Below are 27,101 nucleotides of genomic sequence, written 5' to 3'. Positions count from 1 at the left end.
TATTCTATATGATTTGGTATGGTGACCAATAAGTGACACCCTAATGACTTTCTTAGAAACAAATATTTGTCCCAGGGGCAACTCAGTGGGCCCAGACTCACACAACCTAGTCTCAGCTGCAAGCACGAGGCACATACAGGGACACAGCTAAGTACTTTCTGAGGTGTTTTTATATAATATAATATAATATAATATAATATAATATAATATAATATAATATAATATAATATGCTCCCCTTGGGGGTTTTCAATACACAAACATCTGTCAGATGTAGAAGATACAGACTAGAAATATTTATTCCATCATATTAGGTGCCTGGCACACCTAAAATGCACCACATATAGTGCATAGCCACGTTTTGTGCCACTGGGCACACACTCCCCATTGAGTGCAAATGCTTAAAAGCAATAGAAAAATATTCAAGACAAATCTCACAAACAAGTGGTACCTTTTAACTCTGGTGCCCCATGCTTTTTAATATCTCCCTGGGCGACTGCCCTTATGGACGATTTCAGCCACTTTTCTCCTTCCTAACGAGCTTAAAGCTTGCTGCCATGCTCTCCATTTATCACTACTTTAAGAAACCACGCTGAGGTTCCCTTGTGGCTACATTTCAAAAGCTCACTCAAGCCAATAAATGAAAGCTAACATAAAACTGCATCAACCAAGCAGACATAATCATTGGCCAAATCTTTTTATAAACTGGTATCTCAGGTTAGTCACACACTGTAAGCTACTTACCGATTTCTCCATACAGCGACGGTCTGGCCCGGGTTATCTCCATTTCATGTTCCCGTTCTTCTCCTTCCGGCTCTCAGCGTAGGTTCAGCCGAATGTGTTCTTCATTTTGAAGTAAAGAATTAAGGATGCATGTAAGCAATGCATTATTACTAAATAACAGTTGGCAATTGAGCAGTGTCCTGTTCAGAGAGAGCAGCCGGGGTGCAGGCTAAATAAACAATGTCTGGGGATTCTGGGATATGTAGGCGGAGGACCAAAGACGTTACATAAAACACAGTGTTGTACAAAAGTCATTATTTATCTTTGTAGCATTTTAAAATTTTTAAAAAGCTCAGAAAATTTGAAATTAATAAATTACACAATTTTTCTCTGAAAGCCATTATTTGTTATATTTTTGAAACATTATTCTTCAACACAGACCAAACTCCATTTAGTCAAGTTTTGTGACTATATAAATTAGTGGGGAAAAAAGTTTTTAAAAATGGTCTGGTTGATATTTTCTTGGTTGTAATAATACTTATTGGCAATAAGTATTGTGCATCAAAGTCACAAGATTTTTGTTTAATGCCATGGCAATATAATGTGGGATTAACACAAATTTCCAAACAGACAGTTTTAACCTTTAAAGTACAGCTGTTCAATAAATTAGAATGCTTTCTGATGAGGCTGGTTTCTCAGATAAAAAGTACATTTTTATGGACAGCCATTTCAGCCAAAATTAAATAAATAAATAAATGGGCGAAATAAATAAAAAAATGTTTTTATTTAATTTCAGCCAAAATTAAATAAATAAATAAATGGGTGAAATAAATAAAACATTTTTTTTATTTATTTCACCCATTTATTTATTTATTTAATTTTGGCTGAAATGGCTGTCCATACTATTTGAGACAAGCAAGATATAAAACATACTTCTCATCAAGCCAATATTTCTGTATTAAAAGTGTTTTTATTGTCTTGTAATATCTAATCTCAAATGTCATGTTCTCATTAGCTATAATTGGAAAATAATCATAAATAAAGAAAGGCTTCAGTCTGTGTGTAATTCATCTATACAATGTGTTTCACTTGGAGAATTAATAAATAAATGAACCTTCTATTTTCTGATTAATTGAATATAATTGTATATAAATCAGTCTGATATGAATAAGCATTTATTCAATCGTTAGGTAAGGTTAATTTCCTCTCAGCCGTATTCATGGTTGAGTTGTTGATGGTAGAGGAAACCACAAAGACTTTCACAGGAAGCTGAGGTTTGACTGAAAGGAGCCATTTCAGCAAATCATCTGACATGGCATGGAAAAATGTACAATATGGCAAAGTCTTGATGGTAATTTCATTAAATTTGCTCAAATTAAATTGAGTTTTAATATGAGCTACTGGAAGACTGAAAATTTCACTTGATACTAGACATTTTTGAATAATAAGTGCTCCACGATTGGTAGGGAAGGAAATTTTCATATCACCTTTGAGAAATTATAATTGAACCAAAAAATACTTGTTTTTACATTCAGTCTCAGACTAAATATTGAGATAAAATTTTAGGTAGAAGTTATGAACACTTTGAATGTTGATAGCAAGATATTTTTGGTTTAAATGTAATCGTTTGCAAATACCCTTTTATATGATATCTAATATAAAACATCTTCTTTCTGAGAAAATTCAATCCAAAACCCCAATTCGCATCCACCAGTATCCAAAACTAAATGTCAGTGAGGATATCTGAATTTGAACTGTCTGAGTCCACAGGTTATTTAATGTCACTTTCTTCTTTAAAACCATCTCGTTGGTTGAAAAGAGGTGAGTGTGTTCTGTTGTGGCATGGGAAGTTGGTGTGGCTTTCTTACAATTTGGGAACAAAATTCAGCGAAGGAATAAGGATATGTGACATGGAAGTGGTGAGACCCAGGGTAATGTGACTGTAGTAGTGGTTTAGGGTTGAGTATAAGAATGCTGAATATCTTCTTGAGATAAAGGGCTAAAAACAAGTTCAGCTCAGAATTGACATCCAGGTTTCCAAAACTCTGGTCCCTAAAGCATCTTACAAAATACTCCCGTAGTTTTTACGCTACAACTAACAGATTCTGACTTTGAGGGCATTACGAGATGGAACATGTTTCGTTAAAAGCTGATGTAGATAATCAATTCCTTTACCATTTGGACCAAAGTCCATGAGTGTAAATACTCTAAAACGAATTCTAAAGTTTCATGGGAACCAGTGTCAAGAGCAGGTGTAATATTACTTTGGATTTTGTGAAAAGTCTTGGTGATAAACACTGAATAGCTAGAATATCTGAAATTTATGATTTACCTTGAGTCATACTGGTGAAAAGGGTTTTACAGTAATTTATGCACGAGGACACCAATGCATGATTAAAAGACAAATACAACTGGATGTAATCCAAGTAGCAGTAGTGGTGGAAAGAAATTGCCAAATAAAAAATAATCCACACAGTATGCCAGCCGATGAAAAAAAATAATGTTGGACCCAGAAGTAAACCATAAACACATGTTAATGAGGCAGAGTCAGGCAAGAACTTGCCTGTCAAGATGAAGAATTTCCAGTCAGACAAACGTGAAAAAACAAGTCTAATGCAACGCAAAACAAACAAACAAAAAAAAAACAGCCTGTAAAGTAAAATTTGTGAGAATCAAATGACTCACTGAGTTCAAGTGCAAAGATGAAGACAGGTTAATCAATGAGATAAAACAAGGCTTCAACAGCGACATAAATATCCTGAGCTTTAACACCGTTTTTAATAATGTCTGATCACTACTTTTTATTATGTTACAAGTACAAAAACTATGCATCTGCCCCCTTATTTATTTAGGATGTGTTAATGTGTGTGTCAATCTTCTTAAACTCTTTGATTAAAAACAGAAGATATATTTTTGTCCTGCATTCAATTACTTTTTAGCCAAAACTGGGCGCTTTTAAATCTGGAAATATTATTGTCAGAGTTATACACACAGACAGACTTGGACTCATTTTGTTTCATCATCTTACTTGTAAAACAACTGACACCTGTCAATGTTTAATTATTTCTTAATTTTTCACATCCTCTTTTCTTTGGTTCTCTTGATCCCAAAAGCTACAGTTAGCTCTGTCACATTGGTGTTGGTAATGTTATGGTTTCATTGAGTTCTTCAGCAATTCAAGCCTGTAAGAGAAGACAAAAACAACCACAGTTATATGTTCCTTTACGTACAGTGAAAATTGTCATTTTTTAAAGAAGATGTTTTCTTTCTAACCAACGTGGAGCTTAATCTTCTTTTCTGATAGCTAAAATCAAATGTCAACAGATATTTGATCAAATTCTTACCAGGCAAGAAGTTTATTTTCAAAAGCAATGAGTACCTTCGGCTACTTTTCACCACAAATATGCTCTACTACTTTCAGTTTCAAATTGGCTTAATCTGATTCGAAACTGCTCCTGTAGGAAAATGCAATTTAAAAGGTGGACCCACCTTATCATTTTGTTTGTCTCGGTTCTGGTATCCTATTCAGCATTTATAAAGAACTTAGTTAAACGAACAGGAAACTGTTTTAGTTTGTATGCTGGTTATAATCTACTGCTCTAAGCAGGTATAACTCAGTTGAAGCTTGGATTACAGGTTTTGTTTTTTTGTTTTTACTTTAAATATCACTTCCTGTTGGTAACTGTGATAATCCAAAGGCTCATGTACTGCCATACCAACCAGTTATTACTGTTCTTTTCTCATTTCCAAAAGGATGTACTGCCGAAGTTAAGCCAGTTGTTTACTTAAAGATTGCTTTTTGAAAGTATGAATAAGAGAAATGCACAAACGGTTATAGAACAGACAGCCTACTTACTTCCTCATTCTACTAAGAACAGTTACAATAAACCACATTAAACCGAGCTCTGTTTTCATACGTTTTCGAGAAAGCTCCAATACCTACGCTTCACATCGCCAGAGCGGTTATGTCTTATATTTTCCCTAAAGACAATGCAGGAAAACCAGACGCACGAGCAGTGAACCGCAGGCGCAAACTAGCTTCGCCATAGCTCGAGCAGCAGCACCAGCAGCAGCAGCAGCAGCAGCAGCCTCGGTAGTTTGGTCTACACTTTCAAGATGGACGCTTTAAGCTCGATAGGTTTCTGTTTCTTTTTCGTCGCGTAGAACCCATATGTTGCTTGCCCACACCAGGAACCTCGTGGGGGACCTATGTAGTATCGTAGCTAAGCGACTGTTTCATTTGGAAAGCGGAAGAAGTGATTTTAATGTGGACATTTCTGCTCCTTCGTGTTTGGACCGAGGGGTATTTTGTAACTTCCTGGTTGTCGCATGAACATGTCAGTTGGAAGTGAGGCGACAGTGCAAGGGACTCTGAAAGCTTCGGATATTTCAGGATTAATGGGATTTTATCGGTCGTTTGTGATGTTAAGAAACGGGGACAATTGTTTAAAACGACAAGCAAAGGGAGAAGGACAGATTTCATAAGCAATGGAAAGTCGACATGGAGGAGCCCCAAGAGAAGGTGACGAGCTTCAGTATTTTTAGGACTTTTCTATTAATGGGTATTAATTGGAAATATCAATTTGTAAAACTTTAACAACTTTGAAGCATATTAATGGAAATAGACACCTAAATGCTAGGTGTTGGCTCTCGGGTTAGCCTGTCCAGGATTGTGAAATACCTTTTTTTCCCCCCCCCCTGCTCACTGACTGCAGTTTTCTGTAATTTTCCAGCTCTGTGTATATGTTTCGCTCATGGTCATATTTTCTGTTTACACCAGGTTTTTTAATACCTGTGTCGGAATCTTCGGACGTCTTTCAGAGCAATATATTGGCTCCACTTCAAAGTGCTTACTTGTACGAAGAATCAAAGCAGTTTTTCAGATACAAGTCTGCTGTGTTAGTCAAGAATCCCGATATTGAGGACAAGGTCAGCTCAGTCTTTTCCTCCTCACCACACAGCCTCTGTTCAACACTAATCACACCTCAAAGAAGTTCATATTACACTGTATTAGCTAATTTAAATAACTTTCCCACAATTTTTCTGAAAAATATAATTACTTAAAATGCGACTTTAATATTGACCATCTCTAACTAGAACATTCCTTCGACTGTATCAGCTTCCAAATTGATTTCTCAATGTCCTCTTCACATTAGTACAACGCATTTCGAGCAAGGAAAACAAAAGCAGGGTACTCAGAAGATGATCTCAAAGAAACATACGGCTTTTTGTTGTTTGACGACAGCAGCAAGGTACATTTCGCCGAGACCTACACAGCTCAGAGAATACATATTTTATCAAATGTTGCTGATAGTCATATTTTTATAAACTATTTTAATGTTTTTAAAGGCTAATGCACTTGGACAAACTGGTATAATCTCTGGAAACAGCACATGTACAACTTTGGGAGATCCAGCAAAAGGTAAACTTCTTATTTCCTATGTATGACATGCACACACCCTGAAGTCTGATGCAACCAGACGAATAAGACTAGAACTGCAGTACTTAAGTTACAAGTATGTGTATAAATATTTCAGATGAACTTACCGTTAAAAATTATTTTTAAAAAGTAAAGTGTCTTTCCCAGTGGAAAGACACTTTTGTTTGTCCCGCAGTGCTGTAGTCCCTATGAAAGTGAAAGCAAGTTTCAGAGCTCTATCAATGTATATAAATGAAAGTGAAAAAAAAAAATCCTAAGTTGAAAGTGAAACTGTAAATCACAGCATATGTACACTCGGAACTGTATTTACTTCAGAAGTAGAGTCGCTGCAGCAGTCTTGATTACTTTTCTCAAATTTTTCTGCATAAATATAAAGTTGAAGTGTTAGAAATTCTTCTTAGCGAACTGAGGAATAACTGAGCCAATGAAAGAGCACAAACAAATAAAAGCTTTATTGTTTCAGATGTAACTCTAGTTGTGCTGTGAACTTCACTTCTCTGGTTGTTGAAATTATTTTTGATGCAGTTCTTTTGTGACACAGATTGTGAAGGTAGTTGCAGCAGATTCTCCATTTATCTCTCGTTCAGACCAGCTTTTATTTTCAGGACTCTGTTTTTCCAAATGGCTGACAAAACATAATGGAAAATGAACCCACCTGACAGGTCTTTGGCTACTCCTGTTTCCCACTAAAACCAGATTTGCGACTTGCTCTTATTTGCAACCTACAAAACTTTCAGTGACTTTTACCCTTTTTCTATTGATATTTTTCATATACCAAATAATATTTTTCAGTATACAGATAAATGATCCTTTTTATTACATTTGTTGTAGCAAAAAAAAAACAATAAAAACAAATGATAGTTTTGTTGATTTGGGGCAAAGTTAGGTCCCTTCTGTATTTCTATTGTTTTCTGCATGTTTTAGCAGCAGAGGCGTGAAGATAAATGTCAGGATTATGGCCATTTGTGAACTCAATGAGATCATTCACATTTCTTCTCCTGCATAAGGCGTGTCTCTCATAATAATGGCAAAGCCTTTCTGCAGGGTGTGGTTGTTCTGCTGAGGGTGTGTCACGTTTCTGGAAACCTGTTTCACATTGAACATTAAAGCATTCCTTTTATGAGGTCCTGAAATAGTAAATGCCGCTGTTTTTACTTTGTTCTAAAAACATTTATTAAAGTGAAAAAAAAAATATTTTTTCCCTTAAAGGTGTTTACATTTCGATGTACTCTGATTGTTTGGATATAAACCGCTGGTATCATGGGAAATCTGGATACATTGCCATCATCAGGCTGACAAAGGTACTGAAAAACAAAACGGCGGAACATCCATTTGGAAGACTTACCGCTGATTATTAATTATTGCTTTGTTTTCTTGGTAAAGGGCAAAGTTAAAAAGGTCGCAGAGAACTACACACAGCATTTCACAGAGCCCACTGTGGGCTATGACTGTCATGTGTCGGACCAGTTGCCTTCTGTTTCTTCCAAAACCAGCTCCTTTCTTGCTTTTGAGAGAACTCAGGTAAAGATTTCAGTCTTTAAAGGCGCTTCTCTTGTCACAACCGTGTCACATATGCTACTGTAGTTTGCTACAAACACCAGGCACCCACAGTTTATTTTATCTCTTTCAGTTTTACATTTATGAGCTGCTACATGATGGAAGCAGTGAAGCATCCCAGTCTCCCAGCACTGCATGTCCGTTTGCTATTGTGTCATTTTCGTATATGGATACAAAAGCATCACCTGTTACACTAGAGAAAAGGTATTATTGAATACAGCATGTTTGTTTCAGTTACATATATTTAATATGAGTTTTAAACTCATTTTAATTCTGTCCCAAATTCTCTTTTTAGTGAGGTGCAAAAACAGGGTGAGTACAATTTGAACAATAGCAAAAACTTTTCTTTAAACATACTAATTTCCTGTAATTGCCTTTAGTAGTTTGTGCACATTTGCAAGTACCTCTAACATTATAAAGAAAGAAAGAATGTCTGTGAGGAACAAATTAATTTATTTACAAATACTCTATCTCCTTTAAACTCCCCAATTTCCTTTTATTTCTACATATATGTGGCTTCCGAATGTAGAATCAGTCAACAGAGTGCATTCAGTCCAGTCTCAAATCACAACACACAATTACTAAATGAAAAGGCTTCCCTGGGTAGGGCAATAGTTGGCATATCTTATTTCCTACCCAGTGGGTCTGAAAGAGAAGCCCTGAAGCTGTAAATCACAACACACCAAACCACAGTTGCTCAGAGGTTTGTCTTTAAAAAATCTTCTCAACCTTTAAAGTCCTTTGCAAGAAATAATACTTTCTTTTAAAAAGTGATTTTTTTACATTTTTTTTACTCCTTGCACATACTGAAATCGCTATAAATAAACCAACAAACTCTCCACAGGTATTGTTGTAACTTGTGATCATATGTTGTTTAATTGTTGCTGTATTTTTACTTTTTTTTTCAGTTCATCACTACTTGCTATGGAGGGGTCAGCTTCAGATACAGAACCAGATTTACCATATTGACCTCAGATCCACTGCCGTGGCCTTTATTCCTGTACAACTGTAAGTTAAAGCTGTATTTTAACGTCTCAGCTGTAGTTACTTCTTTAATTTTGTAAAGTCTGAGCTAACATTTGTTTCGCCCATTCTGTTAAAGACCATTAGTGATCAAGGTTGACCAAGCCATTCACATGTCAGTTCTGAGAAGCCTGTTGCCAAGAACTGTTTTTGAAACGAGCTACACAGAGGAAGGTGTGTTTTGATCCTGTTCGTAAAAGAAAGTTCAAGTATTTTTTATTTTTTACACATTCAATCCAGGACTTTTGGATGAGTTAATGCAGCCACACATTTCAGTGTTTTTGTTTTCTGGTCTCTTTCAGTCTTTTTGGACGGCTTTTACTGTGACTTGTGTGAGTTTGTATCCTCTGAGGCAAACGAAGCCAGCTCATTTGCTCTGCTGCTCTCAGAGATCAAGAGGAAAGATTTTGTGAGTCTGTAGAGCCGAGTTACTGTTTTACATAAAATGACTAACAGAATCTGATATTAATTTAAAGTGATGTAGATCAAATCCAAATCCCTAAGCACTAACTTTATGCACCAAAGCTGTAAAATTATTATTGGATTGTTGATTTACTTTTTAATATCTGTCTAAAGAATCGTCATAATAACATGCAATGGGAATTCCTACAATTTTCCATTTTGCATGCAGCACCAGATTGTTTTTGATTTTGTAGTTAAGTTTATTTTTATCTCTAACGTAAAAAAAAACATTGCTTGCATTTGCACAGGCTCTCATCATTCCTCTGATTGATGGAGGATTTCTTATCTTAATGCACTCATCGCACTTCCTCAGATATGATGGTAAGCTTAGAAAATGAGATTGTTTACAAGTTGTCATTTACACCTCTAATTCTGTCTATGAGACAGACGCATCACTTTGCACATTTTTGCTCTTCTAGATGTGGAGTCTGCTTCGGCAGGGGTCATGCAAGGCCTCTTTGTGTTTCCTGACTCTCGGTTTGTAACGAGAGGTGATTAATGCATTTTTTTTTTTTACATTTTCAAGTTTATGGTATACCTCTTGCTTGTGTGACTTAATATGCAATTCTAGTTTTATCTGGATTTCCATTGCAAATGCAAATTAGATTGAACCACCCAAGGTTTTCAAACTTTTTTCTTACAAATTGAAAAAAATCTAAAATGCCTGGCATGCATTATTCAGTTAATTATCCTACGCCGATTCCTATGCTAAATTAAATCCAGTGCAACCAATTGCCCCAATAAATTGGGGAATAGTCAACATGTGAGTCATTTAAACTCAGGCCAGGAATAAAGTTGTGGAAAGGTTCAAATCAAAGTTTTGTTACTTTAGTTTGAAGAAACAAACTTTGATTTGTTGCTTCAACAAAGCATTGAGATGTTAAAGCATCTGAATGCTCAATGAGCACTGTTGAATCCATCATCTGAAAATGAAGTGTGTGGCAATGCGTTCTGAAAACCGACCAAGAAATTTTTATCAACCTAGTTACTTATAATGCAGGAAAATTGTGAGTTTGAAAGCTGCTAAGCGGCTCATGGTTACTCTATGGAAGCTGTATGAATATTCAGGTGGGAGGTGAAACTGTTGTCAGAACCATTTAACAAAACTGGCCTCTATGGAAGATTGACAAAAAGAAACTTAATGTTCCAGAAAAGCCATAACAATTAAAATCTACAGTTTGCCGCAAGCTATTGCAGACATGAAGAACAGCGCGCTCATCCAGTGAGCCAAAATTAGACAATTTTAACATAATGTGAAGTGCTGTATAGCTGGAAACTAATACTGCATATTAACCTCAAACACACCATATCCACCATGGAGCGTTGTGGTGGCAGCTATGGGTACCATGCTTTTCCTTAGCAGGGAAGCCTAGAGCTAAATACAGGGGTATCCAAATAAAGAAACGTGTCTAGAGGATGCAGAAAATTTTAGGCAAGACTGCAGGTTCAAAATCTTTTAGTCATTGTATGGCCTAGCTTGAACTTTTCAGTAGAGAGGAATAGGCAAAGACTTTTGTCTTGGGCTCTGCAAACTACTCAGCTAATTACAATTGTTTTTCTGTCATAAAAGTTTACAAAGCTAAACACAAAACTGTGTGTTTGTTTTTTTTTGTTTTTTTTCACAGACACAAAATTTCGAGAGAAAAACTGTGCCCTGTCATCTGAAATTCTGCGTATTCTACCATTGCTAAGTTACGCCGAGGGCGAAGCTGAGAAAACGTCCATGGATCCAAAGGATGAACTTTGTGAAGTCTTGACCGAACACATGCAAAGCTATGCCACTTTAATAAATCCAGGATTTTCTTCAAGTCCTTCAAGACCTTCAAGGGAGCTAGGGATGTTTCCGGATCATTATGACGTGGCTGAAGCGCACAGACATCTCTATTCGTCTCCTGAGTGGAATAACAGAACATGGGAAACCTTTAAGTCGTACCTGAGTAAACCAAACTCCTTCGAACTTCCAGTAGCTAAGGTTTCAGAGATTTTGGCATCAGGACAGGAGGAGCGAAGAGAGGAGCTTGATGATGATGTCTACATCTGTCTGTCATCGCCTGAGGAGGCGCCAAGTAGCCCAGTTTGCATGGAAGCAGAAGACCAGTCATCATCGGACAAGCAGTCGCTTGGTAATACTGAGACTTCTATGGATATTGGTTTTGCAAGTCCTGAATTTCAAATTGCTGCAATACCCATGTCTCAGAATGCTGTGCCAGACAATTTGCAGAGTGAAATTGTTACCAAAGGCGATCCAATATGCGCTCATCTCACTGAACAACCTAACAAAGCTGATGATCCAGGAGCTCAAGACCCACTAATTCCTTCAACATCAGAGGATCTTCCTGCAGAGCTCATTGTCAGCATAACCTCAGCAGAGCGAAAAGTCCCAGATGAAGTATCAACATCCAAGCACACTGACTTTCATTTTTCTGGTCTTTCAACCATGGCTAAGTTACAAACAGGAGACGTAAACTCTGCCATTGATGAGTCTGACAAAGCAAAAAAGTGTTTAGATTTCCCTAATGTCGCCAACCACCAAACGAGTACAAAGAGAAAGAAACGACGAAGAATATATTCTGTGGTGAAAAAGAAGGTTTCTGGGACTTCTGTCAAGACTCATAGGTCAACCTCAGTTATGGTTGAACATTTAAACTGTGAGACACAGGAGCACAGTGAGGAATTAAATCTTTCTCAGTTGAGAAGTTCTTTAAAACCGAAATGGAAGAAACTTCACAGACTGGAGAGCAAATTTGATAAACTATCATCAAAAAATAACAAACTTAGATCTGCTGTTGATTCAGTCAAAACTGAAGAGAAGAAACCAGATGTTGCACCGGCGAGTTTCCAAGGGGATAGTTTCTTAGAGATTTTACCTCTAAGAAAGAAAATGGAGCGCTGGGACCTGAAGCCCGTCGTGACTGAATGTGGGAGGATTTTGGTTCCTTTTGGCTCTGTAGATTTTGCTGATCAGGTTAAGTCTATGCAGTGTACAAAAAAAGATGAGTGCCCTGAAAAGGTCTTGCATAATGTTCCTGTGACGCTTCCTGACAAAGTCACAATGGATAAGCAACTTGGCTCAGCTTCAGAGACGGCGATTGCTGAAGCCACATCCACAAGCACTGTTGATGATGAAAACCGTCAGCTTGATCATGAAGACATTTTAAAACCGCACGTTGATGATAGTGGCCAAGTACCATTGACTCCTAACTTTTGTTCTGTTTCTCCAAGAAATGACACAAGTAGTTTATCAAAAACTATTGAAACCAAACAGCTTGAGATCTTTTCTCCAGTCAAGCTTTCACCAAAAGGGGAACTCCTGCTTAGCAAACTAAAGTCAGTTCTTTCGAGACGAAAAAGAACATTAGATCTCCCGACAAAACCACAAAAGAGGGAACATGTTGACCAAGAAAGTGACTTTTGTTTTAAGAAACGCAAAGTGAATTCTGATACTGAGACGCCAAAGGGCAATAATCCAACTCCTCCAAGTGTCAATGTTTCAAAAATGGCATCGGTTGACCCTCTTTTTGCATATTGCTTAGGCTTGACTCCTAAAGAGAATCTAGAAAATTTTCAAAAAACCAAGAAGGTGGATACTCTGCCGAGGAAAGACTCAACAGAGAAAGAGGAACATACCCCCTTAGACAAACAGCCACAAATAATTCAAAGGCCTCTGTCAATTTTCCCAAGGAGGAGTAGAATTAAGACTCTGAAGAGGCATCAGGGCGTCTCTGCTGAAAACGTTAAAAAGAAATGTAAGTCATGTCTTTCAATTATTTAGAATCTAGATACTCTTGGGCTGTGATGCAAATGTCTGACATTGATACCAGCTTTCCCTTTCATTGGCTCTGTCAACTCTAACTATCCTGAGCATGCTGTTGCTAATCTTTACTGTCTTTATGCACTTTAAAATTTTGTTTTTCTTTGCTAATGCAGCATTTTTTGCTTGTTATGTCAAAGCATGCCATGATTGACTAAATAAAGCTTACACCTCCCTTGTGAAGCAATGACGATATCTGTTGGTGACAAATTTATCGTAAAACAAAGGTGTATTTCATGTGCTTTCAATGTGCTACTTGTTATCTTCATGCATTTTCTCTTTTTCTCTTCTGTTTTGTCTTCACAGGGTGGTTGCATTTTCAAACTCCAGCTTGTTTTACAACTGAAAAAAAATACAATGACTGTACTAGTGATAAAACTGTCAGGAAGACTGTTAAGGAAAAAATGAAAAGTACTTGCACATCTACAGATGCTTTGAACTTACTTGCTGACTTGGCACTCAGTAATGACAAAGTCCCTCCACCATCAAGTCAGGCACTTGAAAGTGCGCCTAAAGACAGTGTGAAGAAATGTGACCTTTCAAAAAGTCTTTCAAGTGGTGATCAAGAGTCAGTTCTCCACGCTCTGCTTAGAAATCCTGCTACTAGAGCCCTTCAGTCTCTCGAGTCCCCTTCAAAATGCTCTCTTGTGGCAGAAAATAATTTGGTTTCTTTGATATCTGAAGATCATGCTTACTCACTGCCCCCATCTTCTCTACTGTTGGATTTGTCAGGTACAACCTTCCAGGTACCACCTTTAAGTGGTTCAACCAGACTGCTCAACCATCACCAGTCAATGTATGGCTATGGAGCTAAAACACTACACCCTTCTGTCAGTACGGGAGACATAAGTGAACACAGCAAGACTCCAGAAAACCTGCAGAAGCACAGGCGAAAGTTAAAACACTCTCGCACCTTTGTAATGAAGGAGAAATCCATTCAAGTCACAAGAAAATGGGAAGAAAACTACAACTTCAATTTAGACAGCAGGTTTACTAGTGATGCAAAGGACAAAATCATCATCCGAGCTTTGCACGGGTATGTTTGGTTTCATACTTGGGTAATTAACGAATGATAATTTCGCGTTTTGCTAAACGTTTCTTGGTGATGTATAATATTTGTTACATTTTCAATAGGCCTTGGGATTTTTCCATGCAAGACACTGCTGAAGAAGTGCGACTCATCTTCCACATGTGGATAGGTTTGTTTTATAGCCGGTCAACATCCAGGTTCTTTCAAGTGGATCCAACTCTGATGCAGCAATGTTCAGAGGAGAGTGGATCTGTGGATACGGCCAGTGGAACGTTATCAGGCCGAACTAAGCCTGAGCCTGAGATCTGTTCAGCTGTGGATCTTTCAAGTCTAACAGAGTCTCCAGACCTAGAGGCTTCAAAACTGTTGGACCTCAGCAAAAAAGACAATGCTGCCTCAGAACCAGAATCTGGAATTTTGGATTTGTCAGTGAAAAACTTTGATGATAAACGGGTTTCAGTGGAACAACATCCCAACAAAGAAGTGACTCTTGTGTCCAACAAGTCCTTAAAAGCATTAAGTGCTGTAAAGCCAGCACCAGGCCTACAGGAGAAAGAAACATTTCAGGTTTGGCTCTCTTATTATTATTATTATTTAAAAAATGTATTGAGATTACCTTTTTTTATGTAGACCTAATAGATGGCCAACTGAGTCTGTTTCCCTGGGATTGCAAACAATTGCAGTCTCCTAAAGAAAAAAAATACTTATTGCTGTTGTTAAAGATGACTCTTTACATAAATTTGAAAACATTCTTATTATCCTGCATATAAAATAGCATTGTTTTAACTGTATTAAATAGACTATATTTGCTGCTGAATTGAGCAATACAATTTTAAAATATACTTTATAAACATCCTAGGACATCCTAGGTTTAGGGATCTACAACCTGTCATACAGAGCAGCAAACCTGGGTCTGAGTAGTCCAACACACGCTTCAAGCCGGTAAAGAACCACATTTAGAAGACCACACTAATTATTTACCGACTTGCACAAAACACCTTAACTTGAATCCCATTGAAACTTGCGCTAAAGATGAAAGTCCGTGCCAAAAGGCCATCGAATCTGAACGAACTCGAAAGACCTGCCTAAAGAGAATGTGAGGGGTGTAATGCCTCAGGAAATGTCAGAGAGTCGTTGAACTAGGACAGACAACTGCAAGTTGTTGTTCGGCAATACGGGTAAACAAATGATTAAAAGCATCTCTGGACTACTTAAAAATATACATTCTCATTCATTGGGTAGTGGCATACACATGTTAGGCTGGTGTTTGGTGACATACCAGTAAAAATAAAATAAATGGCCAATATAGCCATTTGTGAAGGTACAACTTTCAAATCTTGCCTAAAAGACTGTCTGTTTTGGGGTGACCCAATCAGTAAAACAGGATTGATGTTGATTGACCAATGTCATTTCTCTGAGAGGTAACAACAGACGCGAGTTAGCAAGAAAGTATTAAGGGTGTGCATTGTTGTTAGCTTCAGTGACTGTTTTATAACTATCAATCAGAATGACAGCCATTTTAAGTGATGACCTTTTTATTTGATCCACTTAAATAAATGTTGTTAATGGGAACAGCAGACTCCTTGACGCCTGTCATTGTGATTCTGTCTTGTTAAAACAATAATGTTTGAACCACTTATGAGAAAGTCATGTAAGTCCTAGGATTAATTAACAGGACATTTTCACATTAACTCGTACATTTTCTTTAATAATGAACTGTACAATACACAGTGCAGCAATTATCTAAAATAATTTCTGCGTTTCAACACATATTATACCCAGTTGTAATTGTGTTTTTATGAACTGTGTTGTTGGTAATCTGTTGAATATATTATATTGTAAAACATTGGCATTTTTAAATGGTGACTTTTTAATCAGAGAGGCAGTACTAATTTTTAAATGTAATTTTTTCTGTCTTTCCCACATTCTTTTACAGTTCGACAAAGAGATGGTGCATTTCAGAGATATTTCCAGTGAGGTCAAAGATGATACAAACATCGAGAGTAAAACAGCTGAAACTGAAAACAGACTATTACATTTTGGTCACAATGAAGCTCCTTCTTCTAAGAGTGACAGGATATTTTGTCAATCAGAAGTGACGAAGAATTTACCCGCTGAGGCTCAATCTGATGGAGCTACACTTGGAACTGAACCTGTGCTTCATGAATGCAGCAAAGACATCAGCTTCAAGAAAGTTGGCATTGAAAATGAAGAGCCTGCAGTAAGGAACTTGCCCCAGCAAGACGCATTGTGCTCACCCACATCTGTTGTGGACAAGGAGGTGAACAGTGGAGAAGAATGCAACGTGATTCATACAGGCGTGGGACTACAGGAGAAGGAAATCTGCCAGGGTGGCAGTAGAGGTCCTTCTCCAGATATGATGAACAGAAATGATGAATCTGTGTACAAAGAATCTGATATTGTTTGTAATGGAACTTATGTACATGAGAAGCTGCCAGGTGAGGAAAGTCTAGCCTCACCAGACAAGACTGACAATCAAGAAGGAAAGATGGACTGTTGTACAACAGCTACAGTGAAAGATTTTAAAAATGAGGATGTTTGTGTGAAAAAAGATGGTGATAAAAACGAAAGCTGGACTTCTGCTGCTGACATTGATAGAGACTTGAGAAATGAGTCGTTACCCGAACTGTGTGGAGGTCTTGCACAGCAGGGTTACATTTCAGAGAACAGTCTAGTAGATGAACAGCTGCCATTGTCAGCCAGCATGGAAGATTCTTCGCTGTGTGTAAATCCTGATGTGTCCGAACATGAAAGTCCCTCCTTTGAAACTGTTAGCACTCCATCAGAAATTGCACCTGAACTTACAGACACTGCATCACAGGAAAACTTAGATATAAACAGTACAGACTGTCAGGAGCTGGTTTTGCCCATCCCATGTGAGGATAGCCATGACTCTCCCACAGCTCCATGTTTTCCTCAGGAAAAGAATAGTGTTGAATCCCCAAACAAAATGGAAACATCTGACCAAAGTTTGGAATCCAATTCTGAATGTGAAGAGGAAAATCTTGAGCAAACTCTACTAGAAGTACAGGAGTCCCCATCCAAATGTGAAGGCAATAATGTGCATGAGGTGGATGAACAGCTTACTGAAAAGACTGATTCAAAAACTGATGAATCAAGTAGCAAATTGAGCAAAAGTTTGAATTTGGTTCTAAATCCAACTCACCCACCCAAAGATGTGGGCGAGGTATATGTTGTACCTCCTGAAGGCAGGGTAGAAAATGTTGTTCGAGATCAGGAACCAATACCCTTTATTAGTGAGGCTACTAACCCTGTAGCTGCACTACCTGACCAAATATCTGTTGCATTAAATATTAGCACTGAGGGAGAACTACCCTCTTGCAAATCATCACTTCATGATGAAACATATACACCAGAAATGTTTAGAGAAGAATTTGACAGCAGGTCCCCAACTCCTACTATAGACGAAAAGCCTCATGATTTAAACTTATGTCCAAGCCCCAGCAGAAGCACCGGAGATCTCACTGATTTTGAAGACGACCAAAATGTGTCCGAAAAGTCAACACCTACAGATGATCTGCCTTTTAATAAAAAACTCCAAACTTCTACAGTTAACACTAATCCAAATCCCCCTGGTGGCCTTTGTCCTGATGTCAAAATAAGAACGCTACGGGTTTTGCGAAGTTTAAACAAATTCATTGAGAATCCTAACCACCAGGAGACACTAACACTAGCAGACCCAGATTTTCCTCCCCACACATCTTTTGTCTCAGGGGAAGTTTTGCAAGAGGAGGAAAAAGCTAATTTAAGTAATGAGTGCCGTCCATATCCTCAGCGTCCAGTCATGGCAGTGAAACCATCTAAAAGCGAGGAAAGTCAGCCACATTGGCAACCAAAAGACATAGATCCTAAAACTACCTCCCAGTGTAATGAAGCTAGTGGCAATTCTGTCAGACACTTATCACAAAACTCCATGATTTTGAAGGAGACAAGGCAGTTTTTTAAAGAAAATTCTGATGGATTTGATAGTAATCACAGTGTCTGTAAGTATTTTTCCAACACCCTTTGGTTGGCAAACATCTCCAGTGAATCTGGCACAGAGGAGGACACAGATTCCCTATCAAGTTCTCCTCCTCAGAACTACAGAAGAACCATGTCAAAGCTCAACCAAATTTCATCATCACCTTCATCATCTGTGCAATGCCCTAAATCTGAAGAAAGTTTCCCTGAATTGGGGGATCAAGACCCCACGTTTATGGAATATACTGTAAATGGGACAGCTGAGGATATAATCATACATGTTACTCAGAGAGATTGCTCAGACAAGTTACTAACTTGTCACAAATATGATACTATAAGTGACGATGGTTGCATTGCAGGTCCTCAAAGTTCACTCAAGTGCACAGTCTTTAATTCTGGTCAGAAGAGGCCCTACTCTTTTCTGGAGCAGCTCTCTCAAAGGTGCCTTCAGAATGACCTCACCCAGGCATCAATGGAGCAAGAGTGCCTCATCTTTTCAGAACAGATGAAAAATCTTTTGAAAAAGGGTAAAAGGGAACCCCTCTCTCAACCGGATACTCATGACAGCTCAGCGTCTTGTACCAGTCCTCTGACTATCAGCTTTTCCAAACTTGAGGAGCAAGAGGATTCAATGGAGTTTTTGGACACCCGTGTTGTTAGGCAAAAAATACAGGTGGATATGTCTAACAGGAAGGACCAGACGGCTCTCACAGAGGAGCGAAAGGTGACCCGTGCTCTGTCTCAGGAAAACGGCAAACCAATGGAGCATCCTGGGATTTCTGCAATGACTGCAGAATGTGCTAGACTCTACAATGCAAGGATGCATGATGTTTGCTCTGCCAAGAAGGTCCTACCCAGATCTAAAAGCAGAAAAGGTCATCAGAGCGACCCGAGAACTGACAAAAGTAACCATTTTGACTTCTGCGATCAGATGAAGAAAGAGCTAGATGAGACCTTCCGGAGTAACCTGAATGCAGTTGTGAAGAAATCCTGTAAAACAAAGTACAGATTCTTCATAATGGTGACATCTGATGACATCTTCTTCAAAGAAACGAAGGTAAAATGAATTTCAAGAAGCTTGGTTTTAATAATTTGTGTCATGCCAATGTGTTGGAAAAAAGGTGTTACATTGTACCGATGGTGTATATTCTCAATCAGAAAGCCGCCAAGTATCTTCCTGAGACTTAACAGGCTGGGTGGTGGTCCGTCTTTTGATGGGGAGTAAGCAGAGGGTGTTTTCTATTCATAGGAGAATAATATGCCTGTTTCACTGGTTAAGTAATCACTATGGTGCAGGAGACAAGACTCCAGGTGACAGTCGAGCCTCATATTGAGGAGCAGTGATTTGACTTTCTATTGGTTCAAGGAACCACTGGACCAGCTCTTTCCTCTTACAAGGATATATGAGAGTGCAGGATGTTTATCTGATCAATCATAAAGTTGTTGATTTGAAGAATGCTTTCTACATGTGAATAGTTGAGGGTGATGGTGTGCCAGGACAGTTTTTTATTTTTACAGAAGTAATCCTGTTTACTCAGTGACTGAATTATTTTCCACCAAATGAATAATAATGAGGAGTTTATTTATTTATTCATTTATGGTTTTTGAAACCAAATTAGAAAAAAGACGAAATAAAATAAGACCACTTTTTTTTTTTTTTTAGCAAAGCCACATTTTGTTGGTGCACAATTTCTGGCAGAACCCCAGAAATTATGGCCTGAACTTCTGGCACATTTTGTTTTCAGTCAGCATTATAGAAACTACCAAAGTCTGACCATGAGATAGCCTTTGAGCTGTTTGGTCACCTTGTATATAAGGCGCACATTTTCAATTTTGCCATATAGTAACGTTGGTGTGTAATTTTAGTCACATCATCGGCTAACGGTCTTTCTTTTGAAAATGGAAATGATTTATGCCGTGAACTGTAACACTCATGAGTAGGCTATGAAGGTGCTCTATTTCCACCAAGAGGAGTAGATGGTATTTCTGTGTTTATCAGCCGAAAAGTGAGAAATAAAAACCTTCTCTGTCTGTTCATTTCTTCCTGTCACTTCAGCTACTTTCCTATCTTAATTTCATGCCAAGGTGAAGCAGAGCTGGGAGATTTAACACTAAAACGGCCTCAAGGTGTCAATTTGACCGCCACATTTAAACCTTAATCCATTCAGCTTATACATGTGCAAAGGGTGGGAAAATATATTTAATATATACAATATTGGTAGATCTTGGTTATCAGACATAGATCTGCCCAAATTTTCAAGTCTATTCAGGCCTAAAGATGCACACATTTCCTTTTAATGTTTATGCCAAACCAGTATAAAATTCACTTATGGCAACAGTTTATTTATAACTTGTCTTTTTTCATTTGTTTCTGACCTTTTTACAGGCTCAGCTGGAAACAGAGGGCCACACTGCTGTGCAGCCATCCGAATTCTTCCTCGGCGAGGACGGTTCTTCATCACTACTCATTATCCTCAGAAACGAAGATATTGCCGAGCACATTTGTAAGGTAAAGGAATCGGCGGGTTGAAACAATTCCAACCTCTGATAGGAAGTAGGGTCAGGGGTTAATGACTGCTCTCAACTTTTCAGATTCCACATTTGCTCAAGCTCAAGATGAGTCCAGGTGTGCTGTTTGCTGGAGTCGATGAACCAGATGATGTTATCAATCTCACCCACCAAGAGCTCTTCATCCGGGCTGGCTTTGTAATGTTTGACAGAGCAGTGCTGGAGCCCCTCAGCGTTGGTATGTTTACCCAAGTGAATCCTTTTCAGTGCTTCTTAGACAACCTCCTTATCCTGGTTTGACTCACTGTATCAACTTTGTGTGAATTTGGAGGCAACATGAAAAAAATCTCCAAAATCTTGCAAGAGCTCAGCGGGATGGGGAAGTGGAAATGGATGCTGCACTACAGAGACAGCCGTCGCCTGAAAGAGAACGCAAGGTTGGTTTCATTTCTTTAAAAAAAAAAAAAAATCACTTTTTTTTTCTCTTGCCACGTCACACTTGTTATACAAGCGTTGACTTTTTTGCTTATTATTTTGACAGGAAAGTTTTCCTCAAGTGCAGACACGTATCGAAAAAATTTAATATCTTGAAAATGTTCAGTGTTTTTTCATAAAGTGAAACCGTATGTCATTTAGATTCATTACAGATAGTGAAATATTTAATCTATTATATTTTGTAATTTGATGACTGCGGCTAACAGATCATCTGTCTCCGTAATTTTGGAATATTGTGAAAAAAGTTACATTTTGGAAACTCATGGTGTCACACCGCGAACAGTTAATTAACTCAAAACACCTGCCAAGGACCCCTGAGCCTTTAAATGGTTTCTCAGCCCGGGTCAGCGGGACGCACAGTTCGTGGGCGACTACTGACCTGCAATCATTGACATTCTCCAAAAGTAGGGCAAGCTGCAAAACGTCATTGCTAAAGAAGCTGGTTGTTCACCAAGCGCTACATCCAAGCATAATTAGAGAATTGAGTGGAAGGAAAAAGTGTGAAAAGTTGTATTGGTTACAGCGATAACCTGAGGCTTGAGACAAACGTGAAGCCAAATTCATTCGAGAATATTGGGGAGCATCTCAAGGAGCGGACTGAGAGTGCAGTCACCTGTCGATCACGCCCTATTTAGGTAATCGGTGATGACATGTTAAACCGATCTTGCCCGCTGATAGTTTTTACACTTAATTATCCACAAAGCTGCTGCATTTTTGCACCATTTTCCTTTTGCACCACAAGGAAACTTGAAACTCAGGACACTTTTTTTGGTGGTTTATGTGTTTTGTCAGTTTGTCCTCATCTGACCTCAAATCTTGTGATTTTTGTAAAGGCAAAATACTGCTGAGCACGTTATTTTGGCAAGAGGCTCACAACAGCTCTGCTGTCTAACCTGTTGTGTAAGTTTTGTTTGTTTTTAAAATGTGAATAGTGAAAGGATAAAGGAACAGGGTTTTTTTTCTAGTTCTTTGAGGAGCTTTGGACAATGCTCTAAATATTTCATTTATATTTCAGGGCACTGCCTAATGAGGAGTTTCAACATGATTGCTCTGTTTCCTGGGTAGTGCTCGATGTTTTTTAGTAAAATACGGTTCCTCGTGTTGAGCTAGTCCTGAACCAGAGACAGCCTGGGCTAAAGAGAAAAAGAGCTTCATCTCTCCCATCTTTTCACATGAAAGTATGATTTACTTTTAATTGGGAATTCAAGGTCCCAGAGTCTGAAGGGAAGAGTGGAGAGAATCCATGTTGCTTCAGGTCCAGTCTGAAGTTTCCACAGTCAGTGATGGTATGTGGCGCCTTGTCATCTGCTGGTGCTGGTTCACTGGGTTTTCTGAGGGCTGCAGTCAATGCAGCTGCCCACCAGGAAATTTTGGAGCACTTCGCTTTGCTAAAAGTCAAGTTTATTTGTGTAGGACATTTCAGCAATAAGGAAGTTCAAAGTGCTTCATATGATAAAAAACATTACCTTTGGTCAAATGCTGTAATTAAAATGATCAAGAATAAAAATCATCAAATATATTAATCTGTGCTCCAAAGACAACAGGTGGGTTTTTACCCTTGACTTAAAGGAAGTCGGTGTTTCAGCAGCTTTTAAGTTTTCTGGAAGTTTTTTTTTTTTTGTCAGAATTGTGGTGCAAATAAAGGCTTGAAGTAGATGCTGGTTTCATTTTCCAGCAGGACTTGGAACCTGCCCAAACTGCTTAAAAACGGAGCCAAAAACTGGTTCAATGGCCAGGGTGTTCCTGTGCTTGATTGGCCAGCAAACTAAACTGGCCTCCACCTCACAGAGAATCTAAGGCGTATTGTCAACAGAAACTTTAATATGACACAATTCAGCTTTGTTTTTCTTTATGTTATGCAACGGTTATCTATTTAAATGCCATACAGAATGTCTTAACGATAGCCTTAAGTTAAAGTTTTACCTTTCTGAACATTTAATCCAGGTTGAGCGAAGAAGCAAACGAGAAGAAGCTGTTGATGTACTGGTGCCAAGATGCCGGTATATTGGATGTCTTGCCTTATCACGAGTGTGACCAGATGACTAGAGAGCAACCAGATTATCTGGCCTGTCTGCTCCGACTGCAAGTCCAACATGTATCGTCTCGTTTTCTTGTTTTTATAACTGGTAAGAAACTGTGTTTGGACACTTTTTGTTGGTTTTAGATGCCTTGTAATTTAAACAAAGCCTGGGTTTGACATCAACCCAAGCTGAGCTTTCCCTGTTTTAGGTTAGGTTGGATTATCAAAGTTATGGGACCCGCACATCTTTTCAGTTTATTTTTATTTTTATTTTCAATCATACTGAAATTGTAAGTGATGTTAGCTCAACAATCTTGACTTTGTTGTCTTTAAGACACTTTGAAACCAGTTTTGCAGTATGCTTTGTCATAGCTCATTTGGAAAACCCATTTTTGCCGTAGTCGTAACTCCCATCACATGATGTCGTCACTCCTCCACGTCACAGTTGGGAAGGTGTTTGCAGACTTCCAAGCTTTCCTCCAAGTATAAAGATGATTGTTAAAATCAACTCAATTTTAGTTTTGTCAGACGACAGGACCCGTCTCCAAAAATGAAACCTCTGGATTAAATTAAATAATTTTGGTCTTGCAAACTGACCTAAACTGATTTAAGGTCTTGAACTTGTTATTGAACCAGGCACTTTAGTGTATCCAGAAAGCAAGAAGCATTGAGAAGGGTGGCGTTAAAAATGGCATCCTAAAGCAACTATTCACAGTCAATTTTACTTAAAATCCAGTAAATTATTATTATTTTTCTTTCTTGAGGCCATGTTCTCTTACTACTCTGCAAAAGCTCTAATACGGTTTCCTTCTTTTTCCAGATGCAACGACAGACGGTGGCTTTGAGAAGAACGGGATTTTGACAATGACTCTGAACACTTTTCTGACGGTCTTCATCAGAAATATTCAGAGTTTGACTGAAGAAGGTTGAACCGGTGATCAGGTTCACTCCCTGAAACATTAAAACAATCAAATGCTCTTTGTATGCGTGAATTAAAAAACCACCAGTAAAAATGCCTGCTACACGAGTAGCTAATCTTTTACTAACTTAACTTTTGAGTTTCTTTTGTAAAGTAACAGTTATCGGTTTATCTTTCAACAGGGTGTTCCGGTCATGTTTCTGTATAGCCTCGGTTAATGATTCAGTTATTGGATAGATTGGCTGTATTTGCCAAGACGCTGGCAGCTGTGCTGTTTGAACGCAGTTTGTATTGTAACTTAATTCAACATTGTACATTGTAATGTAAATCCACTTACAAATAATTTTTATGTTATTCATATTTGTCCTGACATACTGACTGTATAGTTTTTCAACAAAGCAAGAAAGCTACATTATGTCCTTTTTTTTTATTAGCAATAGATATTTAAAGCTTACACTTGTACAGTATTTCCTGACTTTATTTAGAACAATAACTAAGCATTACCTGCAAATATCTAAAGTTTTTTATGTGTTTAAACTAGTTTAAAATCCTGTTTTTGTATCTAGGAGAATGACTTCTATTTTCTTAATGTATAAGGTATACAGAGGTAGGTATTTTTCTTCTAAATATAAATCTTTCTGAAACTTGAAGAAACCCAATTTTATCAAGCCGACTCATTTAAAATTCAGTTTTAGATTTATGTGCAGCTTCACACCAAGTCGCTGCACCTGCGGAAAACTTGAAAGGCGCCACACCAAAAGGATAATGTGGGGGTTCCTGTACAGTCTGGAGATGTATTTTTCAGCACCGGATAAGTTTATAACGATATAAAGACGATTTTAAGAAAGAGCTTTCATTTCCAACTCGTGTCACTTTGCTTGATTAAAAATTATTTCTGAAATAAATTGCTCTTGTCCGTACACTTATTTTGTGCTTTATGCAACATTTGTGTAGCGCCATGAGGAAGCATTGAAATACCCCATGTCATTACAACAGTGTTCTTTTTGTGATGGATCATCACTAAGTAGAGCACAATAGTGAAGAAGGAAAAATGATAAATGGTTAAATGTACTTTTGCAAATGAAAATCTCAAAATTGTGCTGTTTGTACTCATCATATTATACTCTGAATCCTAGATAGTCCACCATGGGTGCAATTTCATTTTAACTCCAGCTGTTGTCTGAAGGTATCAGTGATATTTTAGAGAATACTGGTGAACAAACGGCATCATATGAAAAGCATTAGACCAAGGATAGGTCAGGGATGATGTTTTGAAGAAGCTTTATAACCCAAAAGTTAGCTCAGCAGGGACGGTGGCGATTAAGGGAGTTGACAGTCCTGAAAAATAAGCCTTAATTTTACCTTTACTGGTCGAAGCTGCAAAAGACTCAAGATCAAAGATGAAACTCACCTTCCAGGAAGACTAAAACCTTAAACCTGCAACCAGAGCTACAGTGGTTTAATCAAAGCATATCTGCTTGTGAGATCTGCCTGGTCAAAATCCAAAACTAAGTCCAAAGGACAATCTGTGTCTGTTCTAGATGGTCGTCATTCATTTTGAGTGAGACCTGTTTAATCGAGGAGAATGGGTAAAGAAAGTTGTCCTTGGGTGTGCTAAGCTCGAAGAGATGTATTCCAAAGACCTACAGAAATTGCAGCACAAGTTGTATTCAGGAGGAATGAAAACAAATCCACACCATTAATATTCATTCAAAAAAAAAAAAAAACTTGCATTTTTCTTCCATTTTACATTTATGCACTGCGTGTTGGTTCATCACATAAAATCCTAATAGAATACATTAAGTTTGAGGTTATGAGCGGGCTAATTGCGTTAAAGGTTCAAGTGGTACTGAATATTTAAAATAATATTCAGTACCACTTGATGTACTGAAAAAAAAAGTCAAAATGTCAGCTTTTCTTGTTTATCTCTTCAGGCCTTGAGGCTTTCATCTTAGGTTTTATGGTGACTGATTGATAAACCACAGATGCATTAATGCTAAAAACATATTAAAAGTACTGATGGTAACAGGGTTGAGCAATGTCAACGTTCATATCCCTTTTCCATGCAATGTTGCTATCAATCCATATAATGTGGTTTCCCTTTGACTACTTTTATTCTGTATGTATGTAATACTGACGTCACTTCAAATCACTGGGTCTTATTTTTCATAATAATCCAGCACCACCTTGTGTAGACTAGAAGGTGCAAAAAAACAAGCACCGACGAGCTGATATCGTTTGCGTTCACCTGAACTTTGAAACACAATGACAAGTCTGAATTTTCCTAGTTTGCTTTAAATGCGATAACTTCAACCGGGGTCGGAACACACTGATCTTATTTGCTGCCCATTTGTTACTAGCTCGTAGCTACCAGTGCGCAGGAGATTTGACTGCGTTAAGAGCTGAAACCTTAAAACTAACCCTCGGTATAACTTATATGTTAATATTTTCCAGCTAAAACTACTGCAAGTCTGTCACGAGAGCTTCCTTTTCGACAATGACGGCGCTCAAAACATCGACCATGTTGCCCCTGACTGTTTCATCCAAAGGTCTGTTATCGACGACGGAGCTTCCTGTATGTGCTCAAGCAGTTGGGGTGTGCTGTTCGGGACTGAGCCGACTTGATTGGCCGGTTCGTGTCCGTGACCGATGACCACATTTTTTTGTACACGTGACATTAATATTTGTCACACACTAATGAAGGATAGTCAGTTGTCATTCTTCCTGAAGCTCAGTGTCTCACTCGCCCATCATACTGAGTTAAAGATCATTACAATAAATAAAGGAAGTGCAGCGTTACACTGTGTGATCATTGCATATTGTGACGGCAAAGGGAGCTATTGAGCAGCTGAAACAGCCACAGGCAGCCTCTGGCATGTCAGTGTCAAGTAATGACAGACCAGAATCAGTGATAAAATCAATCAATATGGGATAAAAAATGGAGTAAGTTAGAAAATTACAGAAGCCAGGATGAGGGTCACCAGGATACATCAAGGGGAGGGATAGTTTAAAGACAGCATAGTTGATGGAAAGAGACATATTCAGATATATGCTATAGATTGTTGTTTATTTTGTTGCTTTTATGCATATATATATATATATATATATATATA

The 27,101-nt window shown here is 38.1% G+C and overlaps 2 protein-coding genes and 1 long non-coding RNA gene across 4 annotated transcripts in view; 1 reads left to right on the top strand and 2 right to left on the bottom strand.

Moving 5' to 3' along the window:
• The window catches only part of asb13b (ankyrin repeat and SOCS box containing 13b), a 5,919-nt gene extending 4,882 nt beyond the window's left edge, over nt 1-1,037 (bottom strand). The window contains exon 1 of the mRNA XM_007576375.2: nt 743-1,037. Within this exon, the coding sequence (XP_007576437.1) occupies nt 743-785 (43 nt within the window). The 5' untranslated portion in view covers nt 786-1,037. The remainder of the gene's footprint in view (nt 1-742) is intronic.
• A 2,434-nt stretch (nt 1,038-3,471) lies between these two features.
• Nucleotides 3,472-4,752, bottom strand: LOC103154909 (uncharacterized). The gene is made up of 2 exons (XR_477985.2): nt 4,665-4,752; nt 3,472-3,903 (listed from the first exon to the last, which is right to left on the bottom strand). It is a non-coding gene; the product is annotated as an uncharacterized LOC103154909 (long non-coding RNA).
• tasor2 (transcription activation suppressor family member 2) lies at nt 4,675-24,329 on the top strand. Of its 2 annotated transcripts, none has more exons than XM_007576373.2 (22): nt 4,675-5,243; nt 5,502-5,650; nt 5,878-5,973; nt 6,071-6,143; nt 7,371-7,462; nt 7,545-7,682; nt 7,792-7,922; nt 8,014-8,030; nt 8,627-8,726; nt 8,821-8,915; nt 9,044-9,150; nt 9,452-9,524; nt 9,623-9,694; nt 10,829-12,949; nt 13,321-14,050; nt 14,149-14,611; nt 15,981-19,103; nt 20,433-20,555; nt 20,639-20,792; nt 20,886-20,991; nt 22,994-23,175; nt 23,890-24,329. In XM_007576373.2, the coding sequence occupies exons 1-22, from the start codon at nt 5,210-5,212 to the stop codon at nt 23,997-23,999; spliced, it is 8,289 nt and encodes a 2,762-aa protein (XP_007576435.1). In that variant the 5' UTR covers nt 4,675-5,209; the 3' UTR covers nt 24,000-24,329. The 2 variants fall into 2 exon arrangements, with proteins under 2 accessions (XP_007576435.1, XP_007576436.2); XM_007576374.2 differs by having other exon boundaries at nt 4,676-5,243; nt 13,747-14,050.
• The last annotated feature ends 2,772 nt before the right edge of the window (nt 24,330-27,101 follow it).

The sequence above is a fragment of the Poecilia formosa genome, unplaced genomic scaffold, assembly GCF_000485575.1.
Source record: "Poecilia formosa unplaced genomic scaffold, Poecilia_formosa-5.1.2 Scaffold405, whole genome shotgun sequence".
Taxonomy (NCBI): Eukaryota; Metazoa; Chordata; class Actinopteri; order Cyprinodontiformes; family Poeciliidae; genus Poecilia; species Poecilia formosa.
This window is presented reverse-complemented; position numbering and strand designations above follow the sequence as displayed.

Bases quoted from the DNA above. Each gene is read 5' to 3' on its own strand.
- tasor2 (XM_007576373.2), top strand. From the start codon at position 5,210: ATGGAAAGTCGACATGGAGGAGCCCCAAGAGAAG. The intron at 5,651-5,877 runs GTCAGCTCAGTC...TCTTCACATTAG, and splicing joins ATCCCGATATTGAGGACAAG to TACAACGCATTTCGAGCAAG. The intron at 8,916-9,043 runs GTGTGTTTTGAT...GGTCTCTTTCAG, and splicing joins AACGAGCTACACAGAGGAAG to TCTTTTTGGACGGCTTTTAC.